The following is a 25,258-nucleotide window of genomic DNA, read 5'->3' as shown; positions in this document are numbered from 1 at the left end:
TGCAAGTGGGAACAGTCAGTTGCTCATTGTTACTGTGACTAAAATAGTATGCTATCTCATCTCCCTCATTTTCATACATCTTCACACCTCACTTCACCCAATCCCCCGTTTCTTCCCCACTACCAGTTCTCCAAATATCTGAGGATATTTTAAATGAAAGTTCCCTTGAGCTTAATCTTCAGCAAATAGCTAGGCATTGATAATATGATAAATCTCGGAGACCATTCACCATTACATAGAGGTTAAGCCCAAAGGAGAAATGCAGAATCAGAAAGTGAACTTGCTCTATTTTTCATTATATTAAAACACAGAGGATTCCAGTCAATTGGGTCATCAGTTAATTGGGACATCCGCTTATTTGGGACAACTAAAGAACAAACAGGACTCCTTTTATTTGGGACACTATGCTACTTAATTGGGACAGAAGACTGTTGCCAAACAGTTTCTAGCTAGCATTCATCACGTGCACTTGTGTGACTGTTGGTCACTACACTGTAATTAGAGCAACGTTTTTAAATAGCATCGGTTGCATATGCTTGTGTTATGTTATCCATTTTGGCCGATGGATGCAGAGTCAAAAAGCAGTGATATCTTTATAATTTTGTTATTTTATTTTTTGGTTTAAAAAATTTCAGACACTTATGATACTACTTCATGCAGGAAGGCAATCTCTGTCTACACTGATTTTGTTCACTGACAGTCAAGCAAACATGGCAGTGTCTACTGGATGAATTCTGTCCATAGCTATAAGGAACTAATACACAGTTTTATAGTACTGAAGTAATATTGGTAGTGTTCCGATTTGTTCTGTATTTCATTTAAATGCATAATACTTTTTTAAAAAAACAATTTCCATGACTCATCAGCTAATTCGGGCAATCGCTTAACTGGGCCAAAATGCATTGGTCCCAATGTGTCCTAATTAACTGGAATTCACTGTATTGGGCTGACAATCTCAAAACAAAAGCCCAATTGGAAAGAGTGTTTATAAACTTGAACTAAATGGGAAACCTTGGGTGATTATATGCAAACACTCCAACTAATCAAACTCTACCCAAGTAACACACTAAACAGTTTCTCTGAGCTGGCCTTTTACTCTCACAATTACTGCCTTCTCTCAAGCATCATAAACCCTCTCTAATGGGGGGGAAAAACACAATTAGATGTTAAGGTGAATTTAAAACATTACCTGCTTCACATAAGCTGTGCATAGGTAGGGAGGAAGATTTTGGGAGGAGAATGCCTGGTAATTTTGCACAGATAGAGGGAAATGCTCCATTCTTCTGATATACCAGTGAAATACAATAGTTCACTTGTCAGCAATTTTGATACCGCCCTTAGCAGATTAACCTAGTGTGTCCCTGTCAACAATTGATGTTTGTGAATATTTTAGAAAAGACTTGAAGCAAATTGACTTTACATAGTGAAGCTTATGTTCAAATAACAAGACAAACTGAAACTACACACCGACAGTTGCTGTTCAGGGAGGCATTTATATATGCATCCAGATTTATCAAGAAAAATCCAGTCAGTTTTCCAACATTGATAAATCCCAAAATCCACACCAACAGAAGAAAACGAAACACGAGAATCACTGTACAAAGTCTGACAGATCACCACCACCACCAGACAGGAATCACCAGTAATAAGAAGAGGAGACTGCAGGAACCGCAGCTAATGAAACAAGTCAGAATGACATGGTGTGAATAACAGCAATAAATAGGTGTGATTTGTAATGTCAAAAGTGTAATGGTTTAATGTTTAGAAACCAAGCCGATTTTGTTTTTAAACCACATTTTATTAGGGTATGGAACGAAGTGTAAATTTAAAATTTATAGTCTTAGAAATAAAGTTATCAAACCAATTCCATTCTTTAAAAGAAGCACTGTTATTCACCCAAATGACTCAACAAAATGATGAACTGGGTACTCTTCATATAAAGATCCAGCTATTTCATTTATGACCCACTTTCATCTCAAGTTCTTTTAACATTCCTGGCAGTCTAAGGCAGATCAAAAAGGAACACATCATAAACAGTGAAAATACCGAGCTGCAGCCAAACGTGGCCTTTCCGATCACAGGCTCTTCTTAACTGGTCAAATGTTCAGATACAGAGCCATTGAAACTTAAGGTTCAAATATATAATGTTTAATTTTCTTTGTGGTGGCAACAAGGCTATTCCACATAAAATAACACAGTAAAACTATTTTATTCACATTCCCACAGAGCAAACTGTGCAACCCGAAAGTTTAGTACTTGTCCAAGTGATCTTTAGCTGAGATTTTAAATAAAGCTTAGAAAAGGATTTTTGGTGTCCAAACAAATATTTGCTGCTGAAGTGCTATTCTTCGAGGAGAGATTGAACAAGATTGGTCAACTTTCAGATGGGATTCAGAATTCTGAGAATGATCAACATGCTGCATGCTAAGAGGTCACTTCCAAAGGCTGGATCTTTGGGCATTCCTAACCTTTTTTATGCCATGGCTCAGTGCCAATAAGCAAGAAGTCCATGGACCTCAGGTTGGGAACCCCTGGTCTAGAACAAGAGGATGAGTTCAGGCTGAGCAAGCCAAAAAGAGTATTATTTTCTTCCCCCCACAAAGGTGAAGATCTTTGGAGTTCTCTAATCCAAGGCCATGGAAGCTCAGTCAACTGCATTCTAGAAAGAAAGCAAGAAATGTTTGGACATTCAAGAGATTGAAGGGGGGAACACAAAAAAAAAAGAGGCAGCAAAATGGAAATGTGGTATTTTACATTGTGTATTAACCTACTATATTTAAAATATCTTTACCCAATGCAATTCTAGAATCAGAATTGGTTTTGCTGTTCTAAATCATGAAATTTGTTGTTCTGCAACAGCAGAGCAGTGCAAGGCATAAAAATGACTATAAGTTACAAAATAACTAGTGCAAAATACGAAAAACGAGGTCATGGTCATGGACTCACAAATCGTTCAAAAACTTGACAGTGGAAAAGGCTTTCTTAAAGTATTAAGTTAGATCTTTGGTTCCTGTTCTTCCTCCTCACTGGTAGTAACTATTTGTGGAAGGGTAGGACAAAATAGATTTCAGTGCTAGTTAATCCAAATTGCAACAAGCCAAATTATAACTTAACTAATTCCACTTAAGTGGAGCAACTCATTAGTCGGATAAAAATACTGGTTACAGCAGCTGAGGGGTTACGAAAATTTGGACATTAAATTGGCAACATGCCTTCAGCAACTAACATTTCTAACATAAAAAGATCTTGCTGTGCAAGCAAGTTGAAGTGGTTAGGACAGACGTATAATCTTTTCCCCAGATGAGATTTATGGAAATGCACTTGACAAATATTGAGCTGCCATTTTGGTCAGTTAATACACTAAAAATGGACAGAAGCAGCCGGGTCACTGTCCATCCACTCCCACGTCCACTACCGCCACTCCATTCAAAACTAGCAAGATATGTACACTTTTGGGAAACAATGCATTTGAATACGTGTGGCTGAACCTGCAAATTAAGAACATCAGAAATAGACAGTGAGAGTTTGGCAGCTCCATTGCAGATCATGACAGAGACAACTCTCTCCTTGTAGACCTGCAGGTAAACTGATATTCCTCAAAAGCTGCTTACAAGCCAAATAATTGCATTGCGTAATGGGCACCAAGTCATGCCGATCCCTGGTCTGTGCTGAATGTATATCATGGGCCTGAGATATGGCCAACAAGTTGCGTTAAGAGCCAGGCCCCCGCCTTCATCAACGTACACTGGAAAAGCTCATGTGTACATTGGACAACACTGGGGACAAACTTCTTCAGATTACACTACGACACTCCCATAAAAATAGTCTGTTGAATAAGTTACTGGATTTGGCAGTGAGAGAAAGGGGAGGTTCAACTATTTAAAAAAAAATCATTACTGAGCATCAGATACTGTGGCCAAAGTTTGCAATCAGAGCAGAAGCATTAACCGTTCCTCTAATTTCAGATATTCCTTGACCAGCTGAGTATTCATGGCGTGTCTTATTTATTATCCATAAATTAGTCCTGTTTACAAAGCAGTACCTTCAGTCTGTATATTCAAAGTGCCTGTTTCCTTCTTTATTAGAGTTGACAAGTAAGGGTTAGAAAACCATAGACCTAATGTGGATAACTATGATTTGTGCAGATGGGTGCAAAAGTCAGAATGGACGTGATGGGCTGAATAGCTTATTTCTATGCTGTATGGCTCGGGGACTAAACCAGGACATAACTGTTACCCCCTTTTACAGAGATCATGTCTGACCCAAGATTCACTAGTAAACCTACTGGCCCCTCATTGGAAACTTTCATCAAGAAATTTGAACTGCAAATGGAGAGGCTTAAAATGAAAACAAAGCAGAAAATGTCAGTAATACTCAGCGTGTCAGTCAGGCTGCGGCTGCGGGAAGAGAAACAGGCCTCATGTTTCAGGTCAGGGACTTGAAACCCTTAGAACTATGAACCTGTTGGAGGAACTGACCAGGGTCAGCCAGACAAATTCAAAATAATTGTCTCAATTCCTCGTATGTGGTTTCAAAACATTCGCTGTTTTAGAATAAATTTAGCCAATTACTTGGAAACTTTTCCACTGTGGGAGATAATACACACAAGTAAGCTGCTGGTTTCACTGACAACCTGTGGTTATCCTAACCACAGTTTAGAGCAAGGGTTCCCGACCTGGGGTCCTCAGTTAATGGTAAGCATCCATGCATAAAAAGTTGGGAACCCCTGGTTTAGAGTATGTTAAACAATGATAGAGTTCACGATAAGCATGATGCACCATCAATAACTCTCCCTGAGACGTGAAGGTGAGATATCGGCTTTTATTGACTGGAAGAAAGAACAAGCAGTAGTTGACCACCATACTACATCCTGGAGACTGAGGGCCAGGCTCAGGCCTCAATCGCCTTTATACCGGGGTCTGTGGTAGGAGCCACGGTCAGTGGGAGGGGCCACAGGAGCAGTCAGCAGGGGGCGTGTCCGGACAGGTATATGTAGTTCACAACAAAGCATCAAGAACTTAAGTAATTAAAAAAAGACCTGTTACATTAATACTCACCTCGGGTCCCAGTATGGAGGTTCAAAATTCTCACAGTCTACTATTTAAATTAAAATTTTAAAAGTGTAATAGACTTCAACATTCCCCAGCAAGTTAGACTTCTCCCTCCTACGGGAGTGAGGTGATAATCCGACACCAACAGTCACTGTTTGTGGGAGGAGAATGAAAGGACAGGAAAATTGGGGGCTTGTGAATCAAGTACCCAGTTCGTGATTTGCAAGAATCATTTTTATCACTAATGAAAGGAGCAGTTGATTGAATTGTGCAGTGGACAACTAACTACACACTGACTAAACCACTACAAAGGCTACAGCTACCAACACCACAGTAATGATGTGACTATGTAATTACTCCTACCAGTTGTTGCAGGTCCCCATTTTCCTGCTGCTGCACGGAGTCAGAGCTATTAGCTCTTTTCATTACTGGACTGGATTCACAGCTGAGGTCATTCTGAATATCAGTGAAATAGCAGTGGGGGGAATAATATATATAAAAAAATAGACAAGCAACATACAAGACACACAGTGCTTAAGTAAAATATTAGTATCAAACGTTATACATACACACATGATAAATAAGTTCCAGTGAACTGTGATCAAATTCCGAAAAGCTGCTGTGCATTTTGAACCTTGTCATTCTCTGTTAGTTATACAGATTAGTAAATACAAAGCCATTTCAAAAGTGCAAGATTAAAGACAATCTTACATAATAATATTGAAAATTATTGAGAATATTGAAGGCAAAGCCTATCAATCTGATAGAAAAACCACTTTACAAAACTGAGCATCAGGATTTCAGAAGCAAAAATGGACAAACTTCCGACCACGCTCGTAAGAGGGGTTGGGATTTTGGATCATTCTCTTTGGAACGAAGGTGCTGGATACCAGATGATGAGCTTGGAGAAGGTGTGGGTGGAGGCGGGGGAAATTAAGAATTTATTTACGGTACAATAATTAGTGCTGAAATTTGTGGCGACATTGCTGGGGTGCCCTAGCACACCCACGGGTATGTTGGTTGTTAACACAAACGATGCACTTCACTGTATTTTTCCAATGTATACATGATTTTTTTAAAAATCTTGAATTTTGAGTGCCCAGGCAGAGCTGATAAGTTGGGATACATTTCCATTAGAGGGGTGACCAGTTAGAGATGCACGTATTTAATTAAAAGATCAAATTATTATAGCTGCTGATTATATTTAGGAGTTGGAGGTATTTTCTAAACCATTCCTCCCTCCCAGAGAATGGTGACATGAAGATAAAGTGCATGAGAGGGAGAACGGTCTACAATATCAATAAAAGTACTTCAATATGCATCACATCTTTCAGTACTCTAGATAGCTTTGCGTCTGCAGGGTAGGACCTAATCGGTTAGATACAATTGGTTAGATGGCCTTTTCTGTCAAATATTTCAATGAACCTACAAACAGCTTTCAATGGTTAAAACATTAATGAATTTAATAGGGTAAGTAATATTTGTTCAATATTTTTCAGCAATGGCGTGATAAGAGTCATTTGAAGTCAAAAGTAGGATGGCTTTTGCTTAGGAGAGCTTAAACACTACCTCACAAAGAAAAACATCCCGGGGAATGAGTGATGTTTTAAACTACCCAGTTTTATATTGCAGTTTGGTCAATAACTTTCCACGGAGTAAAAAGCTAAAGCACTTTTGATTCCAAAAGATATTTGGATAATTCAGTGGAGAAGCAATTACGTTGGGCCCATGGCCTAATTGGCTCCTGTGCTTTATGTTCAGAGTTCAAAATAAGTTTGTCAGGGTATTGCACTTTGGAAGGAAAAACCAAGGTAGAACATACAAGGTAAATGGTAGGGCACTGAGGAGTGCAGTAGAACAGAGGGATCTGGGAATACAGATACAAAATTCCCTAAAAGTGGCATCACAGGGAGATAGGGTAGTAAAGAGAGCTTTTGGTAGATTGGCCTTTATAAATCAAAGTATTGAGTATAACAGTTGGAATGTTATGGTGAGGTTGTATAAGGCATTGATGAGGCCGAATTTGGAGTATTGTGTGCAGTTTTTGTCACCGAATTACAAGAAGGATATTGAAAGAGTGCAGAGGAGGTTTACAAGGATGTTGCCTGGACTTGAGAAACTGAGTTACAGAGAAAAGTTGAATAGGTTGACTTTATTCCCTGGAGCATAGAAGAATGAGGGGAGACTTGATAGAGGTATATAAAATTATTGTGGGTATAGATAGTGAATGCAAGCAGGCTTTTTCCACTGAGGTTAGGGGAGAAAAAAAACTAGAGGACATGGGTTAAGGGTGAAGGGGGAAAAGTTTAAAGGGAACATTGGGGGGGGGGCTTCTTCACACAGAGAGTGGTGGGAATGTGGAATGAGCTGCCAGTTGAAGTGGTAAATGTGGGCTCACTTTAAACATTTAAGAAAAACTTGCACAGGTACATGGATGAGAGGTGTATAGAGGGATATGGTCCAGGTGCAGATTTGTGGGACTAGGCAGAAAAATGGTTTGGCACAGCCAAGAAGGGCCAAAAGGCCTGTTTCTGTGTTGTAATGTTCTATGGTAGATATACATTGCCATATACTAGCTTGAGATGCTCTTTCTTGCAGGCACTCACAGGAAAACAAAGGAATACAATAGTTTCAATGAAAAATACAAGAATGACAAGCAACTAATGTGCAAAAGATGACAAACTGTGCAAAGAAAAATAAATAAGTAAATAGACAATACCAAGAACACGAGTTAAAGAGTCCTTGAAAATGAGTCCATAAGTTGTGGAATTTGTTCAGCGTTGATGCAAGTGAATGGCCTTATGCTCAGTCAGATGTACCGAGTAAGTGCCATAATTCACTGAAATACTGCAATTGAATTCGTTTAATTTTGTTTCGAACTGGTTTCTGCTCAAAGACAGAATGGTGGTACAATAGTTAGTGCTGTCTCAGCTCCAGGGACTTGCTTTAATACTGATCTCAGGTGTTGCCTCTGTGTTCTCCCTATGACCTCATGGGTTTCCACCAGGTGCTTTGGCTTCCTCCCACATGCCAACGATTACTAGCAACAGTAAATTAGCTCCTAGTCTAGGTAGTGGCAAGAAAGCAACAGGGAGTAGGTAAATAGCAAGAGGAAATAAGTTGCAGAGATCCAATTAAATGAAAGGGGGAAATGGGATTGTTCTGTTGGAAGCTGGTTTGGACTGGTGGACGACGGGATCTCCTACTACGTGAATGTGGCAAAAGGAAACAAATGACTCAAAGGTCACAATGTGCACGCACCAAAATAACAGCAAGTTCAACAATTACAAAGCATAAACAATTATCTAAAGATGAAGTTAGAGTTAAAGTACAGATATGGAATCAACACATCGCTCAATACAGTAAAGCTTCTGGGAAAACTGTTACATCAGGAAAAAAAATGTAGCAGCTATAATTAAACATTCAACAATCTGAGTCATAGAAAATGACATCACAGAAATAGCAAATTTATTCAGAACACAGTGTGCATTGTCCTCTGGATCAAAAATAAAAATCAGCAATCAATTGAAGGTATTAGAAATGGATTTTCTGCAGAGGTGCCCCTGATTTATCTGCCGTTTTCCACAGGTATCTGGATTTATTTTCTACAATTAACTTGTACACAGGAGAGAGATTAAAAAACTAATTAACAGTTTAGTAGCAAAATTAAGTAGTTAATATGGAATAGAAGCTTCATTTTTCCTTACATGGAGGATAAATTGATGTATTAAAGGATAACAAAGTCCCCTCTGTCAAACACTTTCAATGTGTCCACCACAAAAGCTAGAATTGCACGGTGGTCACCAATTTCAATTCTACAGGTACTTCTCATTCCCATTTTGACATCTTGGTCCATGGCCTCTCTGGTTGTGTTATATGAGCCACCTTATATTCCGTCTGGGTTTCCTCCAAACTGATGGCATGAAAATCAACTTCTCTAATGTCTGGTACTTTCTCCCTCATCCCCCTTCTCTCTTTGTACATTCCCCATTCTCTTCACCTCATCTGCCTATCACCTCCTTCTGGTGCTCCTCTTCTTTCCCTTTCTCCCATAGTCCGCTGTTCTCTCCCATCTGATTATTTCTTCTTCAGCCTTTACCATTACCACCTACTACCTCCCAGCTTCTCATTTCATCTCCCTCCCCCACCTACCCATTCTTCTCTTCACCTGGTTTCACCTGCTGCCAGATTGTAGTCCTTTCCCTCTTACTGCCTTCACTTTCTTATTCTCGCCTCTTCCCCCTTCCTTTCCAGTTCTGAAGAGATTCAGCCCCAAATATCAACTATTTCACTATGTTTTCCTTATCATAGAAGTTTCCTGACCTGCTGATGTAGCTCTGGATTTTCAGCATCTGCAGAATTCCTTATGCTTGTGCCCAGTATTAATTATTTCTTCCTTAATGAAGGAATATATTTCAATAAGCTGTCAATTACTTATCTTCCCATTTTCCACCCTAATTCTTTTGACAAATTCAACTCTTGCTCCATTCAGAATTTAGTTATTTGTCATTATTTCCCAACTCTCTCTCAACAAATCTGGTGTTTACTGCTCCATAGATCACAAACAAGAACAAATTTCTCCCTTTATAGTACATCTGCTACCTTCTCACCATCTCATCCCAAGTTTTAATCTAGGGCTTAAATCAACTAATAAATGCTGAAGGAGTCATCTTCTGAAAACAAGGCAAGAATGCATCTGTTCAAAGGAAATTCATTATCAAAGCATGTGCATGTCACCATATACAACCTTGCGAGCTCTTTTCTTGCAGGCACTTACAGGGAAAATACAATAGAATTAATGAAAAACTATACATGAACAAAGACTGACAAACAGCCAATGTACCAAAGATGACAAACTGGGTAAATAATTTTAAAATCAGAATCCGATTTATTATCACTGGCATGTGACATGAAATTTTTAACTTAGCAGCAGCAGTTCAAAGTAATACATAATCTAGCAGAGAGAGGAAAAATAATAATAAAATAAAACCTAATAATAAACAAGTAAATCGATTACATGTATTGATTGAATAGATTTTTAAAATGTGCAAATAAACAGAAATACTGTATATTAAAAAAAAGTGAGGTAGTGTCCAAAGCTTCAATGTCCATTTAGGAATCAGATGGTGGAGGGGATAAAGCTGTTCATGAATCATTGAGTGTGTGCCTTCAGGCTTCTGTATCTCCTACCTGATGATAACAGTGAGAAAAGGGCATGCCCTGGCTGCTGGATGTCCTTAATAATGGACGCTGCCTTTCTGAGGCACCGCTCCCTAAAGATGTCCTGGGTACTTTGTAGGCTAGTACCCAAGATGGAGCTGACTAGATTTACAACCTTCTGCAGCTTCTTTCGGTCCTGTGCAGTAGCACCTTCATACCAGACAGTGATGCAGCCTGTCAGAATACTCTCCATGGTACCCCATGCAAGGCTTATTGAGAAAGTAAGGAGGCAATGGGATCCAAGGGGACATTGCTTTGTGGATCCAGAACTGGCTTGCCCACAGAAAGGAAAGAGTGGTTGTAGGTGGGTCATATTCTGCATGGAGGTTGGTGACCAGTGGTGTGCCTCAGGGATCTGTTCTGGGACCCCTATTCTTCGTGATTTTTGTAAATGACCTGGTTGAGGAAGTGGAGGGATGGGTTAGTAAATTTGCTGATGGCACAAATGTTGGGGGTGTTGTGGATAGTGTGGAGGGCTGTCAGAGGTTACAGCGGGACATTGATAGGATGCAAAACTGGGCTGAGAAGTGGCAGATGGAGTTCTACCCAGATAAGTGTGAGGTGGTTCATTTTGGTAGATCAAATATGATGGCAGAATATAATGGTAAGACTTATTAATGGTAAGACTCTTGGTAGTGTGGAGGATCAGAGGGATCTTGGTGTCAGAGTCCATAGGACACTCAAAGCTGCTACGCAGGTTGACTCTGGGGTTAAGAAGGCATAAAGTGCATTGGCTTTCATCAATCGTGGGATTGAGCTTAAGAGCCGGGAGGTAATGTTGCAGCTATATCGGACCCTACTCAGACCCCACAATGCTGCAGCTATATAGGACCCTGGTCTGACCCCACTTGGAGTAATGTGCTCATTTCTGGTCGCCTCACTACAGGAAGGACGTGGAAACCATAGAAAGGGTGCAAAGGAGATTTACAAGGATGTTCCCTGGATTGGGGAGCCTGCTTTATGAGAATAGGTTGATTGAACTCGGCCTTTTCTCCTTGGAGTGATGGAGGATGAGAAGTGACCTGATAGAGGTGTACAAGATAATGAGAGGCATTGATGGTGTAGATAGTCAGAGGCCTTTTCCCAGGGCTGAAATGGCTAGCACAGGAGGGCATAGTTTTAAGGTGCTTGGAAGTAGGTACAGAGGAGATGTCATGGATTTTTTTTTAAAAAACGCAGAGTGGTGAGTGTGTGGAATGGGCTGCCAGCGGTGGTGGTGGAGGTGGAAATGTTAGGGTCTTTTAAGAGCCTCCTGGATAGGTACATGGAGCTTAGAAAAATAGAGGGCTGTGCATATGCCTAGTTAGTTCTACGGTAAGGTCATGTTTGGCACAGCTTTGTGGGCCGAAGGGCCTGTATTGTGCAGTAGGTTTTCTATGTTTCTATCTTCTATGTTTCTAGCTATAGAAGTTTGAGTGTATCTCAAAAACTATTTGCATAAATAAAAAATATTTATTTATTCAGATACAGCAAAGAAAAGGACCTTCAAGCCACCCTGCCTAGCAATCCCCTCATTTAATCCTAGCCTAATTAATCAACAAGTTACAATGACCAATTAGCCTATCAACCAGTTGGTTTTTGGCCCATGGTAAGAAACTAGAGCATCTAGAGGAAATCCATGCGGTGACAAGTAGAACATAAAAACTCTTTACAGGCAGCTGTGGGAATTGAACCTGGGTCGCTGGTACTGTCCAACATTGCGCTAACTACTACACTACTGTGCTGCTCCTCTCAGATAATACTGAGAACACAAGTTGTAAGAGATCCTTGAAAGTGAATCTGTGCAAACCAGTTGGCCTGGTCAATGCAAGGACCAGGTAGCATCATCACATGCAGGTTTCCTGCCAAGCTGTGCACTACCCTGAGCCTGGAATAGTAGCATCGTTCCTTTATTACCGCAGGATCTACTTTCTAAAATGTTCCCTACAGCACGAGCACCTTTGCCTGAAGTCTGGTAATGGTTCAAGAGTGTCGCTCTCCACGACCTTCACAAGGGCAATTAGGCACAGGCATTAAATTCAGGCCTTGCTAGTAATGCCCACATCTTTAAAAAGTTAACACTTAGTAAAATAGTGCACTCTGACCTGGGAACAAATGTTATGCACCAACATTAAACTGGAGGCTGCAGGACTGAAATATATCATCTTCAAATGCATAAATAAATCAAGAGCTTGCTTACAGGGGGAATAAGGGACTAAGGGAACTTGTAAATTTAAAAACAAGCTCATGAGTTTCATGGGGTATATTACATGGGAGTAAATAAAGGATTGCAATAATCCATCTGTTGATGCAAGTTCTTTTTTGGGAAAAATGAATCATTTCCTGTCCCTTTGCCATTTGCACTTGCTTTTATTTGAGAAATCAAAAATTGGAATTTGACAGAGGATCAGAAATGGTGTTCTTGCCTCAGAACAAAACGGGCCAAAATATTATGGAATGGGCCAATAGTTCAGGGGTTATCCATACAGATTTAGTCCGGTATTTGGCAGACAAGGACAAGGAAATTGGCAACAGATGATGAAGGTCACCAAGGGGATGGAAGGTCATGTGGCAGACACTTTGGTCAGGCAAATCACAAGGCTTCTATCACTGCGGAAAGTAAAGGCAACAACCACCTGTTTCCAAAACAGTGGTTTGCGGGTAGAGTTGAGAAAATGCAAGGGTAAAAAGGCCCTAATGGGAGTTAGCCCACAAACAGTAGCCAGGATATGAAATATAAATTTCAATGGGAGGTAAAAAGGCATGTAATAAGGGCAGTGTTACAATAGTCATGTGGGGATTTCAGAATGCAGTTATTTTGGGAAAATCAGTTTGGTGCTATATCCCGAGAGAGGGAATTTGTAGTGTGCCTGTGAGATTTCTTTTTAGAGCAGTTTGTCATTGAGCCCACCAGGGCAAAGGCAATTCAGGACAGGGTGTTGTGAAATGAACCAGTTTTCATCAGGGAGCTTAAGGTAAAAGAACCTTTAGGAGAGTAGTGATCATAAAATGATAGAAGCTAAAGTCAGATGTATTAGTATTAGAATTGTGTAAAGGGAATTACAGAGGCATGAGAGACAAGTTGGCCAAAGTTGATTGGAAGGAAAAACTACCGGGGATGCTGGCAGAACAGCAATGGCTGGAGTTTCTGGGCATAATTCAGAAAGCACAGGATAGATGAAGAAGCATTCTAAAGGGAGGATGAGGCAAACATGGCTGACAAAGGAAATGAAAGGCAGCATAAAAGCAAACATTTGAAGGCATATAATATAGCTAAAATTAGTGGGAAGTTAGAGGATTGGGAGAACTTTTAAAAACCAGAGGGAACTAAAAAAAACATGAGAGAAAAGATTAAATATAAAGGTAAGCTAGCCAGTGATACAGAAGTGATTATAAAATGTTCCCCCCCCCCCCACCCTCAGACATATGATGAGTAAAAGAGGAGAGAGTAGATATTGTACCACTGGAAAATGATGCTGGAGAGGTAGTAATGGAAGATGAAGAAACTGCAGACAATCTTAATAACTATTTTGTGACTGTCTTAACTGTGGAAGACACTAGCAGTGTGTCTGAAATTCAAGAGTGTTAGGGGGCAGAAATGAGTGTAGCTGCTATTACTAAGGAGGTGCTCGGAGCTGATGGATCTGAAAGTAGGTAAGTCACCTGGACCAGACAGACTCTAGCCCAGGGCTCTGAAGGAGGTAGCTAAAGAGATTGAGGAGGAATTAGTAATGTTCTTCCAAAAAATTACAACAGTTCTGGTGGACTGGAAAATTGCAAATGTCACTTCACTCCTTAAGGGATGGAGGCAGAAGAAAGAAAATTATCGGCCAGTTATCCTGACTTCAGTGGAGTCCATTATGAAGGATGACATCTTGGGGTACTTGGAGGCCAGTGATAAAGTAGGCCAAAGTCAGCATGGCTTCCTTAAGGGGTAATCTTGCCTTAAAAATGTTGGAATTCTTTGAGGAAATAACAGGCAGGATAGACAGGACAGTCAACGGATGTTGTTTACTTGGATCTTTAGAAGGCCTTTGACAGACAAGGTGCCACATATGAGGCTGCTTAACAAGATAAGAGCCTATGGTATTACAGGAAAGATACCAGCATGGATAGAAGATCGGCAGACTCATGTGGCAAAGATTCAGAATAAGGTGTGCCTATTCTGATTGGCTGCCAGTGACTAGCAGAGTTCCACAGGGACAGCTTCCCTTCACGATATATGTCAACAATTTTGATGACAGCTTTGTGTTCTAGTTTGCAGAAAGTATAAAGAAAGGTGGAGGGGCAGGTAGTAAATTACAAACATGAAAAAAAAAATTCTGCAGATGCTGGAAATCCAAAGCAACACACAGAAAACGCTGGAGGATTCCGTGGGTCAGGTAGCATCTATAGAAAAGAGTAAACCATCAATGTTTTGGGCTGAGATCCATTTTCAGGATTGAGAGGGAAGGGGAGAGGCCCCTGAATTATAAGGTGGGGAGGAGGAGAAAGAGGCTAGCTAGAAGAAGAAAGAATCTGACAGGAGATAAAAACGGACAACAGGAGACAGGGAAGGAGGGGACCCAAGGGGAAGTAATAGGCAAGTGAGAAGTAGTAAAAAGGTCAGAGTGGGAAAGAGGATGGGTGAGTGGGGAGGAATTTTGATAATCAGAAGGAGAAATCACTATTCATACCATCAGGTTGGAGGGTACCCAGAAGGAATACAAGGTGTTGCTCCTCCACCCTGGGGGTAGATTCATCTGGGCACAAGCTGAGACCCTGGATTGACATGTCAGAATGGGAATGGGAATAGGAATTAAAATATTTGGCCACCAGGAAGGTCCACTTTTGGAGGATGGTGCAGAGATACTTGACAAAACAGACCCCAATTTAGGATGGGTCTCACCAGTGTAGGGGAGAAGTCAGGAGCACAGGGCATAAAAGACAACACCAGCAGATTCGCAGGTGAAGCATTACCTCACCTGGAAGGAATGTTTGGGGCTCTGAATGAAGGTGAGGGAGGAGGTGTATGGGTAGGTATAGGACGCTTGCAGGGATAAGTGCTGCAGGGAGATTAGTGGGGAGGAAAAATGGACAAGGAATCGAGGAAGGAACGATCCACGTGGAAAACGGAGGGAGGGGTGTGATAAAGACATGCTTAGTGATAGGATTCTTTCGGAGATGGCAGAAGTTGCGGAAGATTGTGTCGTATGCAGAGGCTGATGGGATGGTAGGCAAGGACAAGAGGGACTGTATCACTTTTACAATGGCGGGAAGATGGGGTGAGCACAGATGTATGGGAAATGGAGGAGATTTAGGTGAGGGCAGCGTCAGTAGTAGAGGGAGGAAAACCCTATTCTTTAAAGAAAGAGGACATCTCTGATGCTTTAAAAGAGGAGGACATCTTTTACACGGGTAGGTAGTGTTGAGAAAGCAGGGAGACTGCAGAAGGACTTGTAGAGATCTATTATTTTCTAAGTGGGGAGAAAAATCAAAAATCAGAGGTGCAAAGGGACTTGGGGAGTCCTTGTGCAGGACTCCCTAATGGTTAACTTGCAGGTTAAGTTGGTGGTAAGGAAGGTAAATGCAACGTTAGTATTAATTTTGAGAGGACTAAAATATCTGCATGCTGTATCTTTAGAAGGCATTGATCAATTTGCACTGGAGTACTGTGAGCAGTTTTGAACCCCTTATCTAAGAGATACGCTGGCTTAGGAAAGGGACCACAGGAAGTTCACAAGAATGATCCTGGGAATTAGACGGTTAATATACGAGAAGTGTTTGGTCACTTTGGGCCTGTATTAGCTGAAGCTTTTAAGAATGTGGGAGGGGGAAGGGCGGATCTCATTGAAGTGTATCTAATATTGGAAGGCCTACATAGGGCCAAAGTGGAGTAGAATGTTTCCTATAGTTGATGAGTCTGCAGCCTCAGTAGAGGGATGTCCATTTAGAACAGAATCTCTTTAGCCAGAGGGTGGTGAATCTGTGGAATTCATTCTAACAGATGGCTGTGGAGGTCAAGTCATTGAATATATTTAAAGTAGAGGTCGATGGGTTTTTGGCTAGTCAGGGTGTCAAAGGTTACAGGGAGAAGGCAGGAGTATGGGATTGGGAGGATAATGAATCAGCCATGATGGAATGGTGCAGCAGACATGACAGGCTGAGTGGCTTAATTCTGCTTCGATACCTTATGGTCCTTTGATGAAGATAGACAGTAGTGTGAGAGTGTAGGTAATGATCTCTGTTAATTTGTCAGAAAGCTGATTCTGTTGAAATGTTAACGGCAATCAGTAACAGTTATTACCTTCAACCACCAGGTTCCTGAATCACTGTAGGTAACTTCACACACCTCAACACTGAACAGATCGCTGAACACAACCTATGGATTCACTTTCAAGGACTCTACAATTCTTGTTCTCAGTATTGTTTATTTATTTCTATTTGCACAGTTTGTCTTCTTTTGCATACTGGTCGTTTGTCAGAGTGCGCAGTTTTTAATTGATTCTATTGTATTTCTTTGTTCTACTGAGAATGCCTGAAGAAAATAAATCTCAGGGTAACAAATGTGTCTTGATAATAAATTTACTTTGAATCATACTTCCATTGGATATCTGAGCATAAGCTGGAAAATTCAAAATGAGGATTAGTGTTCACAGCTGGACAATAGTATATCTAAAAAAATCCATCTTAAAATAGCCACTGGCTTCATGAGGGTGCCAGAATCCAGATTCTTGAGTCAGTTCGGACTGAAAATATCCACGCATTTGGACCAAGTATGAAAAATAACAGTGAGGTAGGATGGTGTCTTTCCAGAGCAGAGTCTTTGGTCCATACTTATTGGAATGCTGACATGATCAAACACCAGCAGGGAAAATACACTGAGCAATATGAACAAGCACACGCTTAATACATTGCAAATTCTTCTTTCTTTAAGTGAGGTATTAACTCATCGTAATTAGCTATGGGAACTTAGCTTATCAATACAGCTCACTATTGTGCCCTTGGATTTAAGGGACATTCGTAACTGCACTATGGCGTGAAGTAAATGTGGCTGATAATATTCATTCAATACCTGTAGCAAATAGTAGGATTTTAATTCAATCATGTTTTGGCTGATAGAAACATGGATTAATTGGAGGTCAAAATTAGTTCACCTTTCTAGCCCTTTAAAATTCTACTCTCCATATTCCAGATTATATACCACATTAATCTACTGATCAGACTTGTTAAGATTTTCCACAAAGGCTTAGCAAAAGAATTTGACCAACTGTTCTTCATTATAATTAGCAGAATATCCAATGCAATGGCTTCCTTCCTCAGGACTCCCCCATTTAAGATGTCTACACAAAGTATGAAAGTCATCCCTAAAAAGATAGCTTGAAAGTTAACTCATAACCAGCTAGAGAACCCAGAAACTCAGTACTAACATGAGCAAATGGGACATTACCTCTTCATCGCTCTCCAGTTCCAGTCCAGCATCAAGGAGATTTAGTTCAAACTCTTCCCGGCGCAGCCTCCGGTCATCCTCCGGGAAATCCGTTGGCTGCAGATTGCCATCAACGTCCAGATCCTGCTGCCGACTACCGACTGAACCCCGGTGGCGTGAACTTAACCCTTTGCGGTTTGATTTCTTGTATTGATACACCAACACATAATCCACGTGGCGCTTTCCATCTTGGAAGTACAAGCCAGTAGTCTGACGAGCATCCGGGTCTGCGGTAAAGGTGTTCAAAATCTGAAAAGAACCGACAAAAGAAAATATTCACATGGGAATTCCTTTTTGCTATTTCTCTTCAAAGATTACACAGCCCATGATTACAGGCTAAGTCAACAGATTTCATGGCCTGGGCAAGTTAAATGAAGTAGAGTTCAAAACCCTACATGATCTTGAAAGTCCATCTTTAATTTCTTCAAGAACTGCTTTCCTCCTATTCTGGCCTCCCATACACAACTGAATTTCCATTGCTTCATTACTGGAAGCAGAATTGCTTTGGAATTCATTTTTAACCATATTCTCATCGCAACATATCCAATCAAATTCTTGTGTGGTTCATTCTCAAAGTTCAACAGATCATTGATGAAACTTGATAGAGCCATAGAGCACTACGGCACAGAAACAGACACCTTGGCCCAACTGTTTTTCTGTCAAGTGGTATCGACCCACATCTGGACCATGGTCATCCATACCCCTCACATTTATGTACTTGACCAAACTTCTCTTAAATGCTGCAAATAAACCTGCATCCACCCCTTATGCTGGCAACTTATTCCACATTCTCTCCACCCTCTGAGTGAAGACGATCCCCTTCAGGTTCCCCTCAAATTTTTCACCTTTCACCCTTACCAAATCACCTCTAGTTCTAATCTCAACCAACTTCAGAAGAAAATGTCTGCCTGCATTTACCCTATATATACACCTCTCCATTTTATATACCTCTATGAAATATCATTCTCCAATAAAGTCCTAACCTACTCAGCCTTTCCCTATAACTCAGGTCCCAACAACATCCTTGTAAGTTTTATCTGTATTCTTTCATTTTTATTGGCATCTTTCCTGTAGGTTCATGTTTCCGTTTAGAAGTCGGCAAGGGAGGCTTCAGTTCTGCAATTCCCAGCAGCCGTCGCATAGATGTTCACTGATCATACTCCAGAACAGTGCATAAAGAGAGAAAAAAAACAAGCCAACAGGCTGAATATGGCAAGTAGAGAGGGTGCTGAATAAATCTTCCGGCACGCTGACCTTCATCAGTCAGGGCACCGAATAGAGCAGTTAGGATGTTATGTTGCAGTCGTACACATTGTTGGTGAGGCCACATATTGTGTTCTGTCTTGATCGCACTGCTATAGGGAAGTTTTCCTGAGGTTTCAGCAACCATCATTCTTCCACTTGTGAATCTCAGAAACTTCAGCAGAAAGTATGGCTTTATTACTCTAACCTCTCCAGAGAAGATACTAAAATTGTTTACATCTTGTGCCTTTAATTGAATTCGTGAGTTGTTGCGGTCTTCCATTGATTCTATTTTGGATATAATTCTGTTATGGATAACATAAGACATAACATAAGAGATAGGAGCAGGAGTAGGCCAATCGGCCCCTCAAGCCTGCTCCGCCATTCAACAAGATCATGGCTGATCCAATCTTAACTCTAGTTTTCACCGAATCCCACAAGGCAACAGTGCCAACCAACAGGGCACCATGCCGCCCATTTTATTTTATTATTCATCCCGCCCAAACCCATGTGATCACCCAGGGAAAAAAAAACGATTTGCCAATTGAGGAGAAAAAATCTGGAAAATTCCTCTCCGACCCATCCAGGCTATTGAAAACTGGTCCAGGAGATCACATGGCTGATCTAAACCTAGCCTCATGTCCACTTACCTGCTCGCTCACCGTATCCCCTAATGCCATTTTTATCCAGGAAAATGTCTATCTCCGTTTTGAATTTATTGAGTGTAGTAGCTTCCACAGCTCTCTGGGGCAGTAAATTCCACAGCCCCACTACCCTCTGAGTGAAGAAATTTCTCCGCATCTCAGTCCTGGAATGGCATCCCCTTATTTTAAGATTATGCCCCCTAGTCCTAGTTTCACCCATCATTGGGAACATTCTCCCCGCATCCACCCGATCAAGCCCTTTCACAATCTTATATATTTCAATAAGATCGCCTCTCATTCTTTGGAACTCCAATGAGTAGAGTCCCAATCTACTCAACCTCTCATCATACATCAACCCACCCATCCCCGGAATTAACCTAGTGAACCTTCTCTGCACTGCCTCGAGAGCCAGTATGTCCTTTCTTAAATATGGACACCAGAACTGCACGCAGTACTCCAGGTGTGGTCTTACCAATACCCGGTACAACTGCAGTAAGACCTCCCTGTTCTTATACTTCATCCCCCTAGCAATAAAAGCCAGCATTCCATTGGCCTTCTTGACCACCTGCTGCACTTGCATACTAACTTTTTGTGTTTCCTGCACCAGGACCCCCAGATCCCTTTGCACAGAAGCACTTTCCAGTTTCTCTCCATTTAGATAATAACTTGCTCTATTATTTTTCCTGCCGAAGTGCAAGACCTCACACTTGTCAGTATTATATTTCATCTGCCAAATGTCTGCCCAATCACTCAGCCTATCTATGTCCCCCTGCAGGGTTTCAATGTCCTCCGCACTCATTACACTCCCTCCCATCTTTGTGTCATCAGCAAACTTCGATACGTTGCACTTAGTCCCTTTCTCCAAATCATTAATATAGATTGTAAAGAGTTGGGGTCCCAACACCGACCCCTGCGGAACACCACCAGTCACCAACTGCCAGTCTGAGAATAAACCATTTATCCCAACTCTCTGTTTTCTGTTAGAAAGCCAATCCTCCACCCATGCCAGAATATTATCCCCAATCCCATGATTTTTTACTTTAAGTAATAATCTTTGGTGTGGCACCTTGTCAAATGCCTTTTGGAAGTCCAAATACACTACGGGTTGTATATGATGATACACGTACTTGATAATAAATTTACTTGGAACTCCTCTTTTAGCTTGTTGCACTGCTCTGGTAGGGGCAAATACAAAATCAATATTTGAAAGACATTTTGACACATGTAATCAGATAATGAACAGAAGAACACAGACCATGTGCAGGGAGGTGGGGATAGTTTGGATTGGCATGATGGTCAGCACAGACACAATGAGCTGAAGGGCCAGTTGCTGTTTTATGTTCTAACATTTATTTAACTAAATGATTAAGTCTCATCCATATTTCAAGTAATAGATGGACAATGGTCACAGGCATTCTTCAAAGTATGGGGCTTGAAACACAAACCATATAGGGTGTTATCACACACACACACACACACACACACACACACACACACACACACACACACACACACACACACACACACACACACACACACACACACACACACACACACACACACACACACACACACACACACACACACACACACACACACACACACCCCTAGCTACCTACCTCTGGAGGAACTCAGAACCAGGCAACATCTATGCAAATGAGTACAGTCAACATTTTGGGCCGAGACCCTTCTTCAGGACTGAGGAGGAAGATCACATGATATTGGAGCAGAATTAGGCCATTTAGCCCACTGAGACTGCTCTGCCATTTCATCATGGCTGATCCAATTTTCCTCAGTTCCATTCTACTGTTTTCTCCCCATGTCCCTACATGCCCTGAGCAATTAAGAAACTATCAAGCTCTGCCTTAAAATTATATAAAGGCGGCCTCCACAGACACCTATGACAAAGAATTCCACAGATTCACCACTCTCTGGCAAAAGAATTTTCCTCCTCATCTCCATTCTAATAGGGAACCTCTCTATTTTAAGGCTGTGACCTCTGGCCTTAGACTCTCCTACCAAGGGAAACATCCCCTCCACATCCACTCTATCAAGGCCTTTCACCATTTAACAGGTTTCAATGAGGTCACTCCTCATTCTTCTGAGTTCTAGCGAATACTGGCCCAGAGCCATCAAACACTCTTCATTGGACAAGGCATTCAATCCTGGAATCATTTTTGTGAATCTCCTTTGAGCGCTCTCCAGTTTTAGCACATTCTATGATAAGGGGCCCAAAACTGCTCATAATAGCCTAAGTGTGGCCTCACTAGTGCTTTATAAAGACTCAACATTACATCCTTGCTTTTATTTTCTAGTCTTGAAATAAATGCTAACACTACAAACTTAACCTGCAAATTCACCTTCAGCGAATCCTGCACAAGGACTCCCAAGTTCCTTTGCACCTCAGTTTCTTTTTGTATTTTCCCCTCCATTTAGAAAATAGTCAACCTTTTCATAGCTTCTACCAAAGTGCATGACCATACTCTTCCTGACACCGTATTCTACCTGCCACTAGTTTGTCCATTCTAATAATCTGTCCGTCTTTCTGTAGCCTCTCTACTTCCTCAAAAATACTTGCCCCTCCACCCATCTTCATATTATCTGCAACTTTGCAACAGAGTAATTAGTTTCATCATCTAAATCATTAACATATAACATTAAAAAAACAGGTTCCAACACAGACTCCTGTGGAAAACCACTAGTCACCAGCAGCCAACCAGAAAAGGCTCCCTTTATTCCCACTCTTTGCCTCCTGCCAATCAGCCACTGCTTTATCCATGCTAGAAACTTTCCTGTAATACCATGGGCTCTTAACTTGTTACACAGCCTCATTTGTGGCACCTTGTCAAAAGCCTTCTGAAAATCCAAGTACATAATATCCACCAATTCTCCTTTGGCTATCCTGCTTGTTATTTTTTCCCCCAAAGAATTCCAACAGATTTGTCAGGCAAGATCTTCCCTTGAGGAAACCATGCTGACTATTGCCTATTTTATCATCTGCTTCCAAGTGCCCTGAGACCTCATCCTTAATAATCAACTCCAACATCTTCCCAACCACTGAAGTCAGACTAACTGGCCTATAATTTCTTTTCTTCTTCTTCTGTCCCTTCTTGAAAAGTGGAGTGACATTTGTAATTTTCCAGTCTTCTGGAATCATTTCAGAATCTAGTGATTCTTGAAAGATAATTACTAATGCTTCCACAATCTCTTCAGCCACCTCTTTCAGAACTCCGGGGTGTACACCATCTGGTCCAGGTGACTTACCTACCTTCAGACCTTTCAGTTTCCCAAGAACCTTCTCTCTAGTTATGGTAATTTCACACACTTCATGACCCCTGACTCCTGGAACTTCTCCCATGCTGCTAGTGACTTCCACAGTGAAGACTGATGCAAAATACTTACTCATTTCATCTGCCATTTCCTTGTCCCCCATTACTACCTCCAGCATCATTTTTCAGTGGTCCACTGTCATATCCCTTCTTACCACTCTTAATGAATTTTTAGTCGCCTTTGGTTGGTTTTCAAAAAACCAACTTCCCAAACTTCCACACTAATGTTTACTCTATTACACGTCCTCTCTGGCTTTTATGTTGGTTTGACTTCGCTTTTTACCCACTGTAATGTCACCTTTCACTTAGAATATTCCTTCCTCTTTGGGATGGATATATCCTGTTCCTTCTGAATTGTTTCCAGAAGTTCCAGCCAGTGCTGCTCTGCCATCATCTTTGCCAGTGTTCTTTTCCAATCAATTCAGGCCAACTCCTCTCTCATGCCTCTGTAATTCCCTTTATTCCATTATGGATACATCTGACTTTAGCTTCTCCTTCTCAAATTTCAAGGTAGATTCTATCACATTGCAATCACCCTCTCCTAAGGATTCTTTTACCCTAAGCTCTCTAATCAATACTGGTTCATTTCACGACAACCAGTCCAGAATAGCTGATCCTCTAGTGGGTTCAACCACAGGCTTCTCTAAAAGCCATCTCATAGGCACTCTAGAAATTCCCCTCCTGGAATCCAGCACTAACCTGATTTTCCCAATCTACTTACATATTGAAGTCCCTCATGACTATTGTAACATTGCCTTTTTGGCATACATTTTCTGTATCCCATTATAATTTGTAGGCCACATCCTATGACTGTTTTGGGGGGGGGGGGGTTCTGTGTACAACTCCCATCGGGTCTTTTTACCCTTGCAGTTCCTTAGCTCTGTACACAAAGATTCAACACTTTCGGACCCCATGTCACCTCTCTCTAATGGTTACATTTCATTTTTTTAAAACGAACAGAGCAATGCTGCCCTATCTGCCTTCCTGCCTGTCCTTTCAGTAAAGTGTGTATCCTTGGATGTTAAGCCCCTGCCTTAAGTTTTCTTTCAGCCATGATTCAGTGATGCCTACGACATCATACCTGCCAATCTGTAACCGTGCTGCAAGTTCAATTACCTTATTCTGTGCACATTCAAATTACTGTGCACATTCAAATACAGCAACAAGGGGGAAGACACCAGAATGAAAAAGGTGGGGAAGTGGAACGAGGCTAACTGGAAGGTGTTGGTGAAGACAGGTGAGTGGGAAAGGTCAAGGGCTGGAGAAGAAGGAATCTGAAGAAGGGGAGGAGAATGGACCATAGGAGAAAGGGAAGGAGGGAAGTGATCAGCAGGTGCGAAGAGGTAAAAAGTCAAGAGTGGGGAATAGAGGAAGAGGGGAGGGGTTGGAAAAAAGTTATCAATATTCATTCCACCCAATTAACCAAATTAGAATTGCAAGAGAAATCAATATTCATTCCATCAAGTCAGAGGCTACCCAGACAGAAGAAAAAGTGTTACTCCTCCACTCTGATGGTGGCCTCATCCACCTTCTAACCTGAAGGCATTATTTATTTTCTGGGTATGCAAGATATTCTTATATATCTTATTGGTATCTTATTAAAGGAATAAAGTGCATGGACTTCTGGTCTCAGAGTGATGAATGGAAGCAGCTGAGGCAGATTACTGGAGTTGTTTTAGTTCCACTGCCAGTCTAGCTCAAGAGGTTTCATTTTCTCTCCCTACAAGACATTGACACTTTGCATAGTGATGAAAGGTGATCATTTCACTAGTCCAAGGCTTAAATTGTTTCTTTTTCTTTAAATCCTAAAATAGTAATACAGTAATATTGATTAGATAATCAACCATTGATTAGAAATGTGAATTTCACATACTGCATGGTAGTCCAATGGTTAAGACCATTGGCTGCGGGTCAGAATGTTTTGGGATCAAGTCTCACTCCATAGATTTAATTTCTAAAGGAGAAGGCTTCTGTCCTAGTGCTTTACTGAAGGAATGCTGTGAGGACATGCTAAACCAAGGTCAAATCTGCTCTCTTGGATGACCATTACATAACAGAATAAGGTATTATTGTTAGTGGCCCAGCTAAATTTTCTTCATTAATTATTAGTGTACACTTTAACTGAATTTCCTTCAATTAAGCACTTCTTTGGCTGAGCAGTACACAGAATTAATCTCAACATGATCTACACAAGCCTGACCTGTTGAGTTCCTCCAAGTACAGTCATTGTGGGATATGAATGCACAAAGTGCCCTGGATCAGAAGGACCTTTCGGGTATTCATCGAATGATTTAATCACCTAGTACTGCTTTAGGCAATGTTGTA

At 41.1% G+C, this 25,258-nt stretch overlaps 1 protein-coding gene across 1 annotated transcript in view; it reads right to left on the bottom strand.

Annotated features, from left to right (window-relative positions):
• Positions 1–25,258, bottom strand: part of ano1a (anoctamin 1, calcium activated chloride channel a) — a 288,477-nt gene that overhangs the window by 184,610 nt on the left and 78,609 nt on the right. Inside the window, exon 3 of the mRNA XM_073049786.1 lies at positions 17,680–17,967. Coding sequence (XP_072905887.1) covers positions 17,680–17,967 — 288 coding nt within the window. The remainder of the gene's footprint in view (positions 1–17,679; positions 17,968–25,258) is intronic.

This window comes from Hemitrygon akajei, chromosome 6 (genome assembly GCF_048418815.1).
Source record: "Hemitrygon akajei chromosome 6, sHemAka1.3, whole genome shotgun sequence".
Lineage (NCBI taxonomy): Eukaryota > Metazoa > Chordata > Chondrichthyes > Myliobatiformes > Dasyatidae > Hemitrygon > Hemitrygon akajei.
The sequence above is the reverse complement of the archived record's forward strand: the minus strand, read 5'-3'. Positions and strand labels throughout refer to the sequence as shown.